This window comes from Setaria italica, chromosome I, assembly GCF_000263155.2.
Source record: "Setaria italica strain Yugu1 chromosome I, Setaria_italica_v2.0, whole genome shotgun sequence".
Classification (NCBI taxonomy): domain Eukaryota; kingdom Viridiplantae; phylum Streptophyta; class Magnoliopsida; order Poales; family Poaceae; genus Setaria; species Setaria italica.
This window is the reverse complement of record NC_028450.1, coordinates 39,703,345-39,721,185: the sequence shown is the minus strand read 5'-3', so window position 1 is coordinate 39,721,185 and position 17,841 is coordinate 39,703,345. Positions and strand designations below refer to the sequence as shown.

At 50.4% G+C, this 17,841-nt stretch overlaps 4 protein-coding genes across 7 annotated transcripts; 2 read left to right on the top strand and 2 right to left on the bottom strand.

Moving 5' to 3' along the window:
• Positions 1–2,238: 2,238 nt before the first annotated feature.
• On the bottom strand, positions 2,239–3,203 carry LOC101779641. The gene has a single exon (XM_004954065.4). The coding sequence runs from the start codon at positions 2,954–2,956 to the stop codon at positions 2,585–2,587; it is 372 nt and encodes a 123-aa protein (XP_004954122.1). The 5' UTR covers positions 2,957–3,203; the 3' UTR covers positions 2,239–2,584.
• A 3,930-nt stretch (positions 3,204–7,133) lies between these two features.
• On the top strand, positions 7,134–9,373 carry LOC101777904 (monodehydroascorbate reductase 4, peroxisomal). 4 transcript variants are annotated; one of them, XM_004954060.2, is made up of 6 exons: positions 7,134–7,569; positions 7,967–8,047; positions 8,289–8,414; positions 8,540–8,759; positions 8,963–9,043; positions 9,161–9,373. In XM_004954060.2, exons 3-6 carry the CDS (start codon positions 8,328–8,330, stop codon positions 9,169–9,171), a joined length of 399 nt encoding a protein of 132 aa, XP_004954117.1. In that variant the 5' UTR covers positions 7,134–7,569; positions 7,967–8,047; positions 8,289–8,327; the 3' UTR covers positions 9,172–9,373. The 4 variants fall into 4 exon arrangements, 2 of the variants coding, with proteins under 2 accessions (XP_004954117.1, XP_022682306.1); XM_022826571.1 differs by having other exon boundaries at positions 8,914–9,043; XR_001164285.2 differs by having other exon boundaries at positions 8,289–8,406; positions 8,540–9,043.
• A 731-nt stretch (positions 9,374–10,104) lies between these two features.
• LOC101777493 (subtilisin-like protease SBT1.4) lies at positions 10,105–12,971 on the top strand. The gene has a single exon (XM_004954058.3). It carries the CDS (start codon positions 10,281–10,283, stop codon positions 12,630–12,632), a length of 2,352 nt encoding a protein of 783 aa, XP_004954115.1. The 5' UTR covers positions 10,105–10,280; the 3' UTR covers positions 12,633–12,971.
• Positions 12,972–13,783: 812 nt separating this feature from the next.
• On the bottom strand, positions 13,784–16,892 carry LOC101777074 (subtilisin-like protease SBT1.4). The gene has a single exon (XM_004954057.2). It carries the CDS (start codon positions 16,851–16,853, stop codon positions 14,505–14,507), a length of 2,349 nt encoding a protein of 782 aa, XP_004954114.1. The 5' UTR covers positions 16,854–16,892; the 3' UTR covers positions 13,784–14,504.
• Positions 16,893–17,841: the final 949 nt, after the last annotated feature.

The following is a 17,841-nucleotide window of genomic DNA, read 5'->3' as shown; positions in this document are numbered from 1 at the left end:
GCAAGCATCACCGAGCAAATGATGGAACCACATCAAGCCGATCCGGTGGGCTAGCAACCCGCTAAACGCTCCTCAAATCTACCAACCGCGCTCACTGCAAAAGCGCTAATTCCACGGCCCAGAGCACCGGCCACATGCTCCGCAGTGAAAGCAACACTGCCGATCAAACATTATTCGAAAACGTAACGAATTCCCCCAAACGAAATGCGCGTCGATGGGCCAATTCAACCACCGCAAGGAGTAACCAAACCTCGAGACCACACCTTAGAGACGGAGACGCCGGTGCGCGCGGCGGAGATGTATGAGGCGCAGGCGCCGCACGTGCTCCGCGGCGGGCGTGGTCGATCGATCGATGGAGCGAGCGGAATGGGGGTGGGTGGGGGGGAGAGAAGGAAGGGAAGGAAGGCAAGGGCGGCGTGGGGTGCTCCTCGTCCTCCTCTTCCTCTCCTCCTTCCTCTCCGCGTCGCCTTCCCTCACGCACCTTTGTTGCTGCCTGCCTTCGCCCTCGCCTCCTGCCCTCGCGTCGCGCGGGATTTCTATATCTGGGCTGCGGTACCGGCAGGGCAGCTTTATTCGGGGGAGGTGCTTTATATGCGAGAGGTTGAGGCTGTGAGACGGCGCTCTAATGGAGGGAGCTGGCGTGATCAGCGGCGGGTCGCGTGGAGGTGGAGCCGTAGCGGCGGCAGCCTCCCCGCGATGGACGATGGCGCCGCGCAGGCATTGAGCGTAGAGAAGGGTACATGGACTTCAATTGGGCCTGTGTAGCTGGGCTAGGCCTATTTTGGAGTTTGAAGAAAACTGGTGGACTGGGTGGGGGCTTTAGCGAAGGGTTCTTTTGTTCAGATATTACCATATTGGGCCACAATGCAATTAGTATGTGATGTGATCGATATTGGATCTATTCTAAGTTTCTAACAAAATCAGCAAAAAAAAAAGGCATGCAGTTTTGTTGGAGATGAGCAGTGGCTTATCTATTTTCTAAAAAAATAATGATGATGAGCAATGCAAGGTGTGCAAACTGCAAATAGAATCGTCACATTTATTCTCTCGCGCGCGTCTCCGCTTTTGCAACAGTTGAAATGGGTTGTTAACTTGTTACTCCCACCGTTCCAAATTATAAGCCGTTTTGATTTTTTAAGATTCATAGATACTATTATATATCTAGATATACATTATATCTAGAACCTAGAAAAATCAAAATGAATTATAATTTGGAACGGAGAGTATATGTCTTGGCAACATAAAGTTGCAGTGTTTGTTTCAAGGTGCTCGACTGCTCGTGTTGTTTCCTTGGCGGATTAGTGCTGCTGTTGTATTAGAACTCTTTCTGATCATACCACATGTTTTAGACCCAAAAAAAATTGTACTTTGTCGGAGCAAAGTGATAGTCATTGATTATTTTCCATAAGGCCGTTGGCCATTTTGATCAACAAATTATACTGGCCAGATGTAGTTAAACGAGACAAAAAAAAATGCATGCATAGTATATTGAGCCTTTTCAGTAGTTGCAACCCTTATCTTCCAGTAGCGGTGACATGTCACACTCACATGAGCCACAGGATCTTTGAAAGGAAAGATGCCAACCTGGCAACCCATCAAGAAATGCTCTGCTGTCGGTTTGTCGCTAGTTCATCAGCTACTCCGTTGCGAACAGATGCATCATCTTGTTTCACCTCCTGTGATGAGCCATAAAGATCAGAACAGAGTGCAATTGAGTAGCTGATGAACTTAGCTACTATACAAGTATGGTAAACATCGTGCTGTGTGGCGTATACAATACAAGCACCACGTTGAACTAGAGAGTTAATCGTAAATTATTTTAATCATGTTCCTAACTCCTAAGTGATGAACAAAAGCACTCTTTTATTTATTGAAAAAAAAAGGATAGCCTACTTTCTTTCAAATAGAAAAACAGCTACAATAGTGCATTCATATTATCCTCCTTTCTTGTGGTTTGTGGGGGTTTTTTTTCCCAAAATACTATGATGTGAAAATATTTCTATAGCTATGCTACTAATCCAAAATCTGTCATGTAATCAACCAGACACGTGCATCTTGTAGGACAATAAGAAACGAGAGCGTATGTGGTTCTATATTGTGTTCAATTTGTGTGTTTGAAATCTGTCATGTAATTAGTGCACATACTGTTGGACAACAAGAAAAAAGAGCGCGCTCTTCTAGTACTACATAGCGTACTATATGTATATGAACTGCACAATAAGCATCGATAAGCAACTCTTGTGGGGGGAAATGGTCGATAGAAACGTGAAAAGTATTATTTGCGTCGTCAAGGAAATCCGAAACAGAGAGTTTTGTCTCTATGTTTTCTGATTTCTTGACATAAAAAAAAGTAGCAAGGCCAGGAGAACTGTCATGCACATGTTGATTGCTGAATTGACGACTCTGCTAGCAAAGAACACATCAGATCAACTGATCAAGGAGGAAGAGAAAGTGAGCAAAAGAAATTGCTGGAGCGAGAGAGATTGGCGTCTATACAAGCATACATCCAGGCACCAGCCCTTCAGCACAGCATCCATACAGGGCTCGACGTCTCTGCGTGCCGCATGCAGCCGGCCGTGAGAATTCAGTACCCGACGGTGACCACCGGCGCGAACGCGGTGCCGAAGGAGCAGTCGGCGCCCGCCGGCCCGCGGATGGAGCTGATGACCGCGGCGCCCTCGAGGAGGTCGTTGATCGCCGTGGCGTAGTAAGCGCGCAGCCGCCGCAGCGTGCGCCGGTACAGCACCGCCAGCCACCGCATCCGGAGCCGCCGGATCGCGCCGAACAGCCTCCTCTTCCCGCCGAGCCTCACCACCGCCATCTTCTTCTTCTTTCCCCCCGCCGGCATCGGCGGCGCCGCCTCCGCCCCCGCCGCCCTGGCCACCGGCCTCCTTGGCACCCGGAACTGCATCGCCCGCCGCGGGACGCGGACTGCCGCGGGCTGCAGGTCGCCCATCTCTCTCGCCTCTGGTCTCTGGATCTTCCCCTGCTGCTTGCCCTGGCAAGGAGGATTGATAGCTATCAGGCTAATGGACAATGGTATGTGGTGGCCGTGATTTGTGTAAGCGTATGAGTAGTTTACGATACGGTTAAGCTTGCAGCATTTGTTTATAGAATGGGAGGTGGATGGGCAGCTCTTGGGAAATGGTGAGGTCAGATAAGCCGGCGTGAGGTGTACACATGTGGCCTGCAAGTCTGCAGCCCTGCATGAATGGCTCGTACTGCTGCTATTACCAGCTTAATACGCAAGAAAACAAGGAAAACATCCTGCTTAAACTAGTAGGAGTGAACTGATTGGTAATCTAGTTACCTACCAGTAACTAGATAGGTAAACATGCGAATTAACTAGCATCAGGTTGCGGTTTAGATGCACTCTGCCCCCAGCTTTCAGTGGTGTGCTGCTGCTGCGTGTGGGAGAGGGAAGAAGAATTTTGTCCTGTTCGAGTGTACGTTGAAAGACAGCGACAGCTTGTGGACTGGAAAAATTAAAATTCCATGCACGAAAGTGCATGTGTTGCCAATTAATCTTGGCTCGATATCAGCCACTCCCAACTTCTCGACAGTGACATCTGAATTCTGAATTGTGATGTGGTCATGAATGGTGAGCAGTAGAGTGATGTTTCATATCAAGCTTGGTGGGATCAACAAGCCAACTGAAAATGTGATTCTGTTATCTGTGGATCATTGTCTTCTTGTGATGAGCCGTGGCAGCATACTTGTGGAGTAAGCATGCATGCATCGGAGATGATGGGTATTATAAAAGAAAAATTCGGTAGCATGCGTCAGAGCTTACCTCACTGGTTCAATCGGAATGCATGACACACTGTACGATACACACCAACCGGTAGCACGTCGATGCTCCGTTTTAAATTGCAGGTTGTTTTAGATTGTTTAGGTTAGATATAGTGTATGTCTAGGTGCATAATAACATCTATGAACCAAGAAAACTCAAAACGAACTATAATTTGGAACGGGGAGTATAATTCATTTGTTTATAGTATCAACCACTAATCTCTAGAGGGTCAAAGCTTCATGTATACATAAGAAACACATGTATGGCATCATCGATCACATGCACAGCGAGGATTTGCTACTTACTCCTTGTTTTAAAATATTCGGTGGTGTACGATAGCTCTGGGAACAAAAAAAGCAATAATTAAAATGATGGTGCGGGATTAACTGTTTCTTTTTCACGAAATCCGTATCCGTTGCTGCTGTGTGGCGCGCGATCGCGAATCTATGTTTCTCCAGAGAATACGGCCCAGAAGTAATCGAGCATTTCGAAACCCCCCAGACGAGGCACACACGTATTGATACGGCCCACGAAACGAGAAGCCCACGGCCCCGAGTTGCGATGGCCCAGCTTGACTGCTTTCCTGTACAGATTTGTGCTAAGAATTTTGTTTTCTACCGTACTGAAGCAGTACAGATTTGTGGGAGGGGGAAGAAGATTTTAGTCCTGTTCAAGTGTACGTTGTACAAAATGCGTCAGGAGAGAAAGGAACAAAAAAATATAAAGGACGAATTTTGTTTTCTACCGTACTGAAGCATTTGTGTCATCCAGAGGGAGACAAGGAAATGTTTTTTTTTTAAAAAAAAGAAGAAGCCGGGAGCTCTGCTGTTCAATTGAGGAAGAAGCAGAGAGACTCAATCGCCAGTCATAACAACCACACAAAAAATGCAGCACTTATGCGCATCTTATGTGATCAGTGTCTTATTTTGCTCTTTGTTGTTCTATGGTATTTTGCAAGATTCTTGGATTGTGTTCTTTCCATACATTTGACACAGTTTAGGTCACCGTTCCATTGAAGGCGAGGCCTAACACACGCAGGTTTATTTTGACCTGTCATCATGTTTCTATTATTTCTACTGCTGACATGGGGTAGGCCTCTTGTTTCAAGGGGTGTTTGGAAGATAGGGGCTAAACTGTCACATCGTATGTTTGGACATTAATTAGGAGTATTAAACGTAGTTTAATTACAAAACTAATTGCACAACCCCTAGGCTAAATCGTGAGACGAATCTATTAAGCCTAATTAGTCCATGATTTGACAATGTGGTGCTACAGTAACCATTCGTTAATGATGGATTAATTAGGCTTAATAGATTCGTCTCGTGATTTAGCCTAGGGGTTCTGTTATTAGTTTTGTAATTAGCTCATGTTTAATCCTCCTAATTAACATCCGAACATCCGACGTGACAGGGCTAAAGTTTAGCCCTTGGTATCCAAACACCCCCTCATCCATCTGATTATTTCTGGGATCGTGTTTCTATTATTTCTACTGCTGACGGATGAGTAAGTCAGATTGATGATCTTTTCGTCAAATCTGTGCCCTTTTCTCTTCACCTACAGTCATGTTTCTTTGGCATCACTTCACTTCGACCTTCCTATATTCTTCCCCCTGCACCAAGCATATTGGCATGACATGATCTCTTGCCGGCGGGCCCAGATGACAGTGACACAGAGATGCTCATCCCCATCTGGTCCCGCTGTCCATCTCATTTTCTCCTCCGCTAGCTTTGTCGGGAGACGTGGAATCGCTTCTCATCCGTCCTTTCACGTACCCCCAGTGGCCCAGTGATCCCAGAATCCACTCCACTCACCGACCCATCCACCTACGTGCGCACGAGGCCCCCTTTTCGCCGTGATCCCGTCCAAATTCCTAAGTTTATGGCACGCATATTTCGATTGGAGCCCGTAGCCCCGGCAGTGACTCTGTGACTGCAGCGAATGCAACGCTGTTGCGTGCGCGCGTCCTGAGCGTGCCATCAATTTTTTCGGTGCTCTACACGTCCGCCGTTTCTTCTACGCAACACCTGGAGTACGTACCTCTTACCTGTAGCTAAGCCTAACACCGCCATGGTCATAGAAGCACGCGTGACACGTCCTATCCCCAGAACAAAAAAAAAGGTCACTGTCCCCGTCGGAATGCTTAATGCTCTATGAGAAATCGTTAGAGGTGGTACGTACATGCTGGTAAAGTGTGCAGCAATAAATTGACACAGTAGTAAGCACGGACATGCTCAGATTGTCTAGTACAAATTTCGGATTCAAAACCCTGGCCGGACGGCCATGCTCAACAGCTCAAGCATACGATACAGTCATTCATAAATTTATCGCCGATATGATTTCGTAGTATTGTCTTCCCAATTTTCATTGTTGAAAAGCATCTCTCAACCAATGCAATAGCAATAGGATGACAGACCAGAGAAAAATACTCATCCTTATTTGTAGCCACCATCATGTTAGCAAGCTCAAAAATAGTATTCAAATTGGCAAATCTTTCATCAGCTCGCACGTTATAAATGTATATATGAAGCTCACGACCAAGATCTTTTAGTTGTGTTGAATCAAAATAAACAAAAACACTTATCGACCTTTTCACTATACTCTAGCCAATCGTATGCAGTGAACCATTTAGGTTGACATCGACGTGGATGGCCTGCTATCATTGTCTCCGGACACTTAAAACCAGGTGGTGGTTTAAAAGGGCCTCTGGTCAAATACTTACGCCTTATATCATCTTGTAGCTGTTGGCCTATGTAATCTGATATTCTCCTTCTATCTGCTGGATCATGTTACAGCTCATCAAAATTTTCCTCATGTCGTGAAACCTTTGAAGAATGATGAGTAGAACGATTGGGGTTTGATGCACTGTTATCTCTTCTTGAAGTGCCTCAATCAAGATTCCCATCATTGCTGGCTGGGGGCAATTTCCTTTTCAAGAATTGACGAGGGCTTGGGGTTTTGTTGGCGTGGACATGTGCTGCCTGTGTGGGCTGCTGGGCAGCCAGGCCGAGGCCGGCCGGTCCACCGGGTCTGCATGAATTTTTATTGGGATCCAAGCTGGTGAAAATCGATAGGTACAAGAGATTCGCCAAAAATCGTCGGGGTCGGGGTCGGGGTCGGGCGACCCCGATGGCGACACGCAGCTTCACCCCTGTCCAACGGACAGAATGCGGTCAGAACTTATTTGCAAATAACCCCAATTTGGATCGCGATTATCCTCCCATAAACCCTCCTAAACTGGAATAATCGCGATCTTTATATAAACAACCCTATACTGGTTCGATTTTTACATGAAGACCCCTAGAAATACAATTATTGCATATTAGTCCCTTATTTGCCTCTGCTATCCCTATCCTCGCTCTTTCCCCGCGACCCCCTTCCTCCAGTCAGCCGCCGGCCGCCGGCGACATGGAATCGACGGATTTGGAGAGCAATGCAATGGTGGAAGCAGATATCCAAGTCATTCATGTCATCCTCGTGGCCGTACTCGTGCTCCTTTTCCTTTCCTCCGCCGGCGTATGCATCCATTCATGGTCGTAGCTCCTCACCTTCCCAACCTCCGGCGGCGGCTGATGCCTTGTTGCGGAGGATTGATGGAGCCCAAGGGTGAGCGGGTTCAGCAATCATGTGGATGCGCTCAGTCTCCGGAATGCCACGCTGCTCAACCGCGCTCTTTGTTGCTCGTGGCCCCGTGCTCGGCGGTCAGACCACGTTCAGTGTCTCCGACCCCGCCGCGCCGCCGTTTGGGACAATCCCATGCAGCTCCTCCATGAGCGGAGGTATCTAAAGACTACTTTTGCGTTCGATTTGGCTATGTCAATTTGGTGCAGCTGAAATTAGTTGAAATTGGATGCAGTCTGCTAGACCTTTTGTCTCATGCATCTGTGAAATGATTCAGTTGATGGCTGCTTGCAAGATTGCGGCAACCTGCAGTAGACTGCTAAGCTTTAGTTCTTTCAAATTATATTATTGAGTGTAGAAAGGGCACGCACTGTTTCGAAACCGCATGACTTTCATATTGAATTTGTTTTTCCGTGCAATTTCATCATTATCAAACAGACGAGCAGATGTTTGCATGCTATCGCTGGTCACATATAAAGTATGCTTAAATGATTTGGGTGCCGGAGATCTTGAAATCTATTTTTACTCTAGAAATGGATTTTATCACATTTGCAGGTGGTGCTTGCCTCCCAGCATTTCATATTTGTGTTGGTGCCAACGATCAGTTACTTACAGCAGATTGGTACAAAGAACACGGTATGCTCCTGCCGATGTTTTTTCGTGTTTACAAGTTGGCAATCTCTATGTTTAGTTAGATTTCAATTGGACTATAACATCTGGAAAGTGACAAGAGTTAGTGTTACCATCCTTTTTATTCCGACATAGATGGATCAGCATTCTTGTTTTCCCTCGTCTGTACTTTGGGCCTGTAATCAAGTTATTTTCTTATCTAGTGCTTGTTCAGCACTCTGGATGATATCTATTACCACTTGGCTAGGTATTGAGCTTATTCTCGGACCGAAGGTAATTTCTGCTGATGTGCGCCAGAACCCAGAAGACATTGCTTACTTCCATAGGGGAAGTTATCAGCTATACAACTCTTATTGTTGCAACAGGTGCTCCTGTATGTTGAGATTCTGTTTGTGGTTATGTATGCTCAGCCTATGCTATTTTTGGACTTAACATGTATCCTATGTGTTTGCCAGGAAATCGATTTAGAACATGTTATTTTGCCTGTTTAAAATGTAGGCCTTGAAGCTTGAAGAATTTGGAGGTAGTGGCTCAAATGCTGAGAACGTCTGTTATCTGCGCGATATTGTGGATGCAGATAAATTAGTCAGTGTAATGAGATCATTTCCTGGAGGCAATGCTATTGTCATTGGTGGTGGATACATAGGAATGGAATGTGCGGCTGCTTTGGTTGCCAACAAGATAAAGGTTACCATAGTCTTCCCTGGAAAACACTGCAGTAAGTAGATTTATGCTATTATTTGATGAACATCTGAAGTCTGAATACTATGACTCTTATATACACATCAGTGATTAGCATCATATACACACAATCTCATTTTTCTCACCGGTGTTTAAATGCCAAAATATGTGTGTTGATTTTTCATTTTTAGCGGGTCGTCTGTTTACACCAAAAATTGCTGAATTTTATGAGAACTGCAGTTTCAAAAAATCTATACTTCAAAAGGAGTTACTTTTATCAAAGGAATTGCAGTTTCATCTCTGGAGATCTCATCTGGGAAGGTGAGTTTCAGTTTGACCGTTCCATGAAACTTTTACAGTAGATGATTTCAATTTGAAGATCAGGTATATTCAGATTGCCAGTAGGATGTACATTAACCATCTACTTGCAATTTGCAGCTTTTCACTAGAAATCGAAGTTTCAAGCAGCTTATTTGTGCTAATCAAATGAATCAGTACCAACTACCATCAACACTGCTCTGCTATATCTGAAAGTCTGAAGGTGTACTTCCAATCTGATTATCTGAATTTTCAGCAGTACTTTTTGCGGGCATGCACATGGCTTGTCTCCGATCTCAACATGAAGCTGGATAACAAACCAGAGAATTTCAACGTTTGACTCGATTGATAGTTGATCCTCTGAACCTAGGAAATCTCCAAATTTTGCCCATAGGAGAATCCGATCACCAACTTCAAGTCAGGATCCCGGTTCCAACTCTATAACCCCACCTTTCTCACCGCTACTACAAGGGGATGATCGTGGAGTGGGTTGGAGGCGACGGTCGCTGGCTAGTGGCTACGGAGAGCCAAAGAGTCCGTTTAGACAGACGACTTGGACGAAACTCACCAAAAAGGGAAAAAAATTGCAAATTGGTAACAAATCAAGCCTTATGGGATCTGGACTCGGAGATGAAAATTTTGCCTTATGGGATCTCTAAGGACATGTTAATTATAAAAGAACAAATTTTAAAAAAAATCAAAAAACAAAGAGTCCAAGTTTATCACTCACTGATGTCACTGCCACGTCAGAGACTCTCACGGTTCTACTACCTGAGCTCAGCGTCCGCGATTTCTCCCACAGTTCCACATTAGGACTGGAGTACCATTACTAGTGTAAAGCAGATCACTGTCCCTGTCGCAAAAGCTTGGATGCATCACGCAAACCCTTGGATGCCACAGTTTCAGCATTGTACAACTTATCTTGCTTGCGAAGAGTGTAATTCCTTTTATTACGTACCCGCCACTGGCCACGTACATACTCGGTGAAGTCATAAGCCATCTCGGTGTTTCACTAAAAAAAGGTCAGGGCGAGCAGCCAATCACAACTCGGTGAAGAATTCCAGAGCCTGGGGAAACCAGACGGCAAGCTCTTTTTAGTCCCAGCAGATCCAGCAACCAAACGACAGCGTGGCGAATCCAGGGTCCACACATTGCATCGGGCCCACCCTTGTTATATTATCCCCAACCAACCCCCGTCTCCGCACTCAACAGCAGCCTTGACCAATCTGCTCCCGGCGCCATGGCGAGGATCAGGGGCCCGCGTCTCGCCGTGCTCCTCGCTCTCGCCGCACTCGCCGCCGTCGCGGCAGCGGCCGCGGTGGGCGAGGCGCGCTCGCAGTCCACGTACATCATCCACCTCGCCCCCGACCACCCGGCGCTGACCGTGGCGCGCGCCAACGGCGGCGGCGCAGCGGTCCTCGGCCGCCTCCTCCCGCGCCGCCTGCGCGCGCCCCGGCCACGCGTGCTCTATTCCTACCAGCACGCGGCCACGGGCATCGCGGCGCGCCTCACGCCCGAGCAGGCGGCGCACGCCGCGGCCGGGGAGGGCGTCCTGGCCGTCTACCCGGACCAGGCGCGGCAGCTGCACACCACCCACACCCCGGCGTTCCTCCACCTGACCGAGGCCGCCGGGCTCCTGCCGGCCGCGACGCGGGGCGCGTCGTCGGCCGTCGTGGGCGTCCTCGACACGGGGCTCTACCCCATCGGCCGGGGTTCGTTTGCGGCACCTGCTGGGCTCGGCCCGGCGCCCGCGTCGTTCTCCGGTGGATGCGTCTCCACGGGATCTTTCAACGCCTCCGCCTACTGCAACAGCAAGCTCATCGGCGCCAAGGTCTTTTACCAGGGGTATGAGGCTGCTCTCGGCCACCCAATCGATGAGACCAAGGAGTCCAAGTCGCCGTTGGACACCGAGGGCCACGGGACGCACACCGCCTCCACGGCGGCGGGGTCGCCGGTGGCCGGCGCGGGATTCTTCGACTACGCCAAAGGACAGGCAGTGGGCATGGACGCCGGCGCGCGCATCGCGGCGTACAAGATCTGCTGGAAGTCCGGCTGCTACGACTCCGACATCCTCGCCGCCATGGACGAGGCCGTCGCCGACGGCGTCGATGTCATCTCCCTCTCCGTCGGCGCCGGCGGGTACGCCCCCAGCTTCTTCCAAGATTCCATCGCCATCGGCGCTTTCCATGCGGTGAGCAAGGGCATCGTCGTCTCCTGCTCCGCCGGAAACTCCGGCCCCGGTGAGTACACCGCCACCAACATTGCGCCGTGGATACTGACCGTCGGCGCATCCACCATCGACCGCGAGTTTCCCGCCGATGTGGTTCTCGGCGACGGCCGCGTGTTTGGCGGTGTTTCTCTATACGCCGGTGATCCTCTCAACTCCACCCAGCTGCCGTTGGTGTTCGCCGGGGACTGTGGTTCCCGCCTGTGCCTACTGGGCGAGCTCGACCCGAAGAAGGTGGCCGGCAAGATCGTGCTCTGTGAGCGTGGTAAAACCGCTCGTGTCGAGAAAGGCGCGGCGGTGAAGCTCGCCGGTGGAGCCGGCATGATCCTCGCCAACACAGAGGCTAGTGGCGAGGAACTCGTTGCCGACTCCCACCTCGTGCCGGCGACGATGGTCGGGCAGAAGTTCGGCGACAAGATCAAGTACTACGTCCAGACCGATCCGTCGCCGACGGCGACCATCGTGTTCCGCGGTACGGTCATCGGCAAATCGCCGTCGGCGCCGCGGGTCGCGTCGTTCTCGAGCAGAGGACCCAACTACCGCGCGCGGGAGATCCTCAAGCCCGACGTCATCGCCCCCGGCGTCAACATACTCGCGGCCTGGACCGGCGCCGCCTCCCCCACCGACCTCGACATCGACTCGAGGCGCGTCGAGTTCAACATCATCTCCGGGACGTCCATGTCGTGCCCGCACGTGAGCGGCCTCGCCGCGCTGCTCCGCCAGGCGCATCCGGACTGGAGCCCGGCGGCGATCAAGTCGGCGCTCATGACCACGGCGTACAACTTGGACAACTCCGGGGAAACCATCAAGGACCTCGCCACCGGCGTTGAGTCGACGCCGTTCGTCCGCGGCGCCGGCCACGTCGACCCCAACAGCGCCCTCGACCCCGGCCTGGTGTACGACGCCGGCACCGACGACTACGTCGCCTTCCTCTGCACGCTCGGCTACCCTCCGTCCCTGATCTCCATCTTCACAAAGGACAGCTCTGTCGCCGACTGCTCGAGGAAATTCGCGCGCTCCGGCGACCTCAACTACCCTGCCTTCGCGGCTGTCTTCTCCTCCTACAAGGATTCAGTCACCTACCACAGGGTGGTGCGCAACGTCGGCAGCAACTCCAGCGCGGTATACGAATCCAAGATCGTCAGCCCCTCCGGCGTGGATGTCACGGTGAGCCCGAGCAAGCTCGTGTTCGACGACAAGAACAGGAGCCTGGCCTACGAGATCACGATCGCTGTGTCCGGCAATCCGGTGATCGTGGACGCGAAGTACTCGTTCGGGTCGATCTCGTGGAGCGACGGCGTGCACAACGTCACGAGCCCCATTGCTGTGACCTGGCCGTCGAACGGTGGATCAGCCGCCATGTAGAGTGATGCTACCACTCTGGGCAGCTTGTACAGGGTCATGCATCAAAGTCGAGATCTCCACGGTCCACGCATCCAGCAGCGCCCTGGTTGTTTATCAAGGTGAGGCGCTGAGGATAGGATGCCTGATTGTGCGATGTGTGATCCACTCGACTGAACTACGGAATAATTAATGTCTTTTTCAACGTTCTGCCTCTATCGTGGCCCATGCTGCAGCTGCCATTTTCATTTACTTGGTAGGAGTAGTATCCATGGAACTTGCAAGACAACAAGCGCCATCATGGCAGATGGCGAGTGGAGAGGTATGAACAACTTTGCAATGCTTGATCCTTGCGCTTGCACATTTGCAGTCTTTTACCTTTTATGCACCGGCATATTCATGAGTCACGCATTCTCTAATTGCATCGTGCGGTACTCTTCTTTTCACCTGAGTCACGCATTACCTAGTACTCTCCCTCTGTCCCAAATTACTATTCGTTTTAACTTTTCTAGATTTTTGATATGCACCTACATATATATTATATCTAGATACATAGCAAGATATATGTATCTAGAAAAGCTAAAACGAATAGTATTTGGGGACGGAGGGAGTAGATGTGTAAGTAACTGTTAGGTTTGAGCTCCTTACGGTTTAGTCCTAACTCATGTACGAGGCAAACATACACAAATTCAAAAACACAAATTATTCTGATCTCATATTACCTATTATCGTAGTATCATATCGTTTCAAAAAAAATATCCATCCTTAAAACACAAATCCGAGATTAAAAAAAATCCAGGTGCTTTTGACAACATGCTCAATTCTGGTACTGAACCCTAGTAGTCCAGCACGGCAGCACCGAACGGGTAATCACGAGTCCAAACGGGACAACGAACGCGACTAGAATGGTAACATCGAACGGAGGTAGCAGCAATGTCGAGTGATGCTATTATTCTGGGCAGTTTGTACAATGCCATCAAAATCGAGATCTAAGGGTGTGTTTGGTTGCATGGACCACATGATGCATGCATGGATGATCCTGGATGGGGTGGTTCAACCAATTTGCTTGTATCATATGGTTCACTCTAATTAGTAGAATAATATATTAAGTGGGATGGTTTCATCCTGGATGAGTTGGTACAATTCACCCAACCAAACAAAAGGATAAGCATTATTTTGAATCATTTGATACATGAATCAAATGATACAACCAACCAAACACATCCTAAACGGATCCTGGCATTCATCCTTCCAGCATTGAAACTAGACGCTGCTGCTGCCATTGTTTATCTGATCAAGAGGATAGTATGCGTGGTTGTGCGATGCGCCATTCACTCGACTGAACTACGTAATAATTCAGCTTAATTCCCCTATCGTGGACCATGCTTGCAACTGCCATTTCCATTTAGTTGGTTAGAGTAGTGTCCTTGCAACTTGAAAGACAGCAAGCGCCGTTATGGCTAGATGGCGTTGTCATTTATGAGCAAGATTATAATGCTTGATCCTTGCACATCGAATATTTTTATGCCTGCAGATTCATGAGTTCCGCATTGCCTATTACAAATTCATATATAAGCATGCAGGGAGGCACAAGGCCTGTTTGGTTGCGAACCTGCACCGGACAGCAGGCACTCAAGGGCTGTTTGGTTGCAACCCTGGTGCCGGCAGCTCAATCAAACCCCAAACGTTCAAAGTGGACGGCATGAGCAAGTTGGGATCCTGTTGAAGACTTGCCTTTAAAAAAATGATGAGGCATGTTTATTTATGAATAAAAGCAATTGAGAACCGAAAGTCCAAATAATAATAAAAGAAAGTGCCTACACGAGGCACCTTATTTGTAAGCACCCGTTACAACGAAGACAAGCGCATGCAAGTAAGCGCGATCGGATCACAAGTTCACGACGCTGCCACTTGGCTCACCGGCCAGGTGATGGCGATGGGGCTGGTCACCTTGTGCTCGCCGTCGCTCCACACGATGGACCCGAACGTGTACTTGTCGGTCACACGCGCGTCTCCTCGCGGCGCGAAGGTCATCACGTACTCTCGCGTCTGCTGCGTCGCAGTGAACTGCAGCTTCCGAGGCTCCACCGTGACACGCACACCGGCAGGGCTGATGATTCTGGCCGTGTACGTGGCGCTGACGTTCCTCCCGACGTTTCGCACGACGCGCCGTTGCGTGACCTCATCCATGTCGGAGTGAAACACAGCAGAGAAGGCAGGGTAGTTGAGGTCGCCGGAGGAGCCTGTGCGTGTTGAACAGTAGTCGGCCCTGGAGTCATCTCTTGTGAAGATTCCGATCTCCTTGGAGGTGTAGCCGAGCGCGCACAGGAAGGAGATGTAGTCCCTGACGCCGGCGTCGTACACCAGGCCTGGGTCGACGGCGCGGTTGGGGTCCACATGGCCGGCTCCGTACACAAACGGCGTGGACGCCCTGCCGGTGGACGTGTCCTTGATGACATTGCCGGCGTTGTCCAAGACGTACGCAGTGGTCATCATCGCAGATTTGATCGCGGCGGGGCTCCAGTCCGGCCGCGCCTGTCGGAGTAGCGCCGCAATGCCACTCACATGGGGGCATGACATGGATGTTCCGGATATGATGTTGTACTTCACTCGCCTCTTGTCGCTGTCGAGACTTGAGGGCGACTTCTTGCCGGTCCAGGCGGCGAGGATGTCCACGCCGGGGGCAGTGATGTCCGGCTTGAGGATCTCAGGCGCGTGGAGGTTCGGGCCGCGGCTCGAGAAGTCTGCCATTCTGGGGGAAGAAGGCGTCCGACTAACGACGGTGCCATGGAACATGATCATCGCGGTAGGTGATGAATGCGTGCTTATGTACTTCTTGATCTTCTTGGCAGCAGCAAATGAAATGGTCGTTGCGGGGAGGATGTGAGGACTTGTCGGAGGCAGCTCGCCGGAGTCTTCCGTGCTCCCGAAGATTGCTCCGGCGCCACCGGCGAGTTTAACAGCCTCGCCTTGCGCTACCTCATTCTCGTCATCATGGTCGCACAGCACGATCTTCCCGGCAACGAGAGTTTTGTCCAGCTTCCCAGCTTCACACACGTTCGTGCCCACATCCCCGCCATAGACTAACGCTATTTTGGTCGCATCGAGTGGCTTGCCAACATAGAGTGAAGTGCCGTTTAAGGTGTCGCCATTGCCGAGAACGACAGTACCAGGGAACCGACGGTTGATGGTTGAAGCTCCCACTGTCAACATCCACGGTGCAATATTGCCGACGGTGGACTCTCCGGGGCCGGCGTTCCCTGCCGAGGCAGAGACAACGATGCCCTTCCGGACGGCGCTGAACGCACCCACGGTCGCGCCGTCTCTGTGAAGCTTCGGCACCTTGCCGACAGGGCCAATTGAGTAGGAGATGACATTAACTCTGTCGGCAATGGCCTCATCGAAGGCAGCGAGGATGTCAGAGTCCGCGCACCCGTGTTCCCAGCACACCTTGTAGGCGGCAATACGCGCGTTGGGGGCCACGCCTACGGCCGTGCCCTTGCCATAGTTGTAGAACCCGGCGCCTGCGGCGGCAGAGCCAGCAGCAGTGGAGGCGGTGTGTGTGCCATGGCCGTTGACGTCTAGCGGCGAGATGGACTGATCCGTCTCATCAGTCAGGCGGCCATTCAAAGCCTTGTATCCCAGGTAGAAAAACTTGGCGCCGACGAGCTTGTTGTTGCAGAACGTGGATCCGTTGAACGACGGCGTCGAGACGCAGCCACCACGGAACGATCCGGGCGGCGGCGGCAGCGACGGGTCAGCAGCGAAGGACGCTCGGCCCTTGGGGTAGATGCCGGTGTCGATGACGCCTATAACAACGTCCATGGCGCCGTTGGATGCTGGGAGTAGCCCCGACAACGCCGACAGGCGGAGGAAAGAGGGCGTCATCGTGGTGTGCAGCTGCAGCATCGCGTCGGGGACGACGGCGAGGACGGACGGCTGGGACTCGAGGTACGCGGCCTGGCACCCCGTCAGGCGCGCCGCGAAGCCCGTCGCGGCGTGCGTGTAGGAGTAGTGCACGCTCGGCGTTGGGTGCAGGAGGTGCGTGGGCAGGTGGTCACGCAGGAAGGAGGCGTAGTACGCGGCCTGGGCAAGCGCGCGCCGGCGGGACGGCCGTGGAGCGTGCGAGGACGCGACGTGCACAATGTAGGAGGTCATGGCCTCGGCCTCAGGCTCCCCGGCCGCCAGCGCCAAGATAGCGGCGACGGCGAGTAGGAGGCATGTTGCCACGACGAGCCTGACCATCGGTGCACTGCCACCGCACCGTGAGAGCTGGATGGTTTGTTCTAGCTACTACGGTGAAATTAATTAGCTAGCTGTGGATTCGGGAAACGGAGGCGCGGCGGATTAAGTAGGCGTGCTGATCAGTACACGACACTCTTGTGCCGTTGTGCGGATTACTGGATTAGTGCGTTGTTGGTTGGTGCCTGCAAAGTTGTGCCTTTTTCCTCACATTTCTTTTCCTGGGTAATTTAATTTAGGTAAAATGCGTGGTGCATGTGCCGGTGCAAATCTCCAAATCTTGTGCGAGAATGGGAGCTATATTTTAAAACTTTCCTCGCGGGACTCGTCCCGATTACTGTATTCCAACTTTCCAGGTGCCAGTAAAGCAAAGGCTGGCAACTGGCACGGTGGTTTAAGGCCTTCCCTTCTTTTTTTCTTCTTCTTATTTTGCTTTCAGAAAGGTAAAACAAAATGTGCATCTTTTTAGCATGCCACTGCGTCAATTGATGGGCAGCTTTGAGCTACATTAGTAAGGTATCTTCCGCAGTGTATTCTAAAGTGCATTTATGCTAATTGCAAAATTAGTTAGGTCATTCTTTCGTGGGAGGTTTCATAGGACAGTTCCCAAAACAGTCACATCATCTAATTTTTTTTCTTTTGTGATCAACGAAACCATATCTTCAATATACAGTTTCATGTCATGATTTTACAAACAAACCATAGACTTTAATTGCGATGTCGCCTTAGAGCATCTCCATCTCCAGCAGTCTCCCAATAATTTTTTCCTAATAACTAATTAATAGGGATATCCCAATATCATTTTTACCATTATTGGGAGAGTTGCTTTTGTAGTTTGCCAATAATCTCGTCCCAATCTAACTAACGTATTGGGAGAGTCACAACTCCTACTTTATTTAGGGAGAGTTAGGGTGAATTATTGGGTTGTCCCAATAATTATTGGGAAAATGGAAAGGCAAAGGGAGATTGCTCGAGCGCTATTTTCTTATCA

Excerpts from the sequence above, each read along its gene's own strand:
- LOC101777493 (XM_004954058.3), top strand. The coding sequence starts at position 10,281 with ATGGCGAGGATCAGGGGCCCGCGTCTCGCCGTGCTCCTCGCTCTCGCC.
- LOC101779641 (XM_004954065.4), bottom strand. The coding sequence starts at position 2,956 with ATGGGCGACCTGCAGCCCGCGGCAGTCCGCGTCCCGCGGCGGGCGATG.
- LOC101777904 (XM_022826571.1), top strand. The coding sequence starts at position 8,328 with ATGTGCGCCAGAACCCAGAAGACATTGCTTACTTCCATAGGGGAAGTT. Across the intron at positions 8,415-8,539 it reads TTGTTGCAACAGGTGCTCCT|GCCTTGAAGCTTGAAGAATT; the intron begins GTATGTTGAGAT and ends TTTAAAATGTAG. Across the intron at positions 8,760-8,913 it reads CTTCCCTGGAAAACACTGCA|CGGGTCGTCTGTTTACACCA; the intron begins GTAAGTAGATTT and ends TTTCATTTTTAG.
- LOC101777074 (XM_004954057.2), bottom strand. The coding sequence starts at position 16,853 with ATGGTCAGGCTCGTCGTGGCAACATGCCTCCTACTCGCCGTCGCCGCT.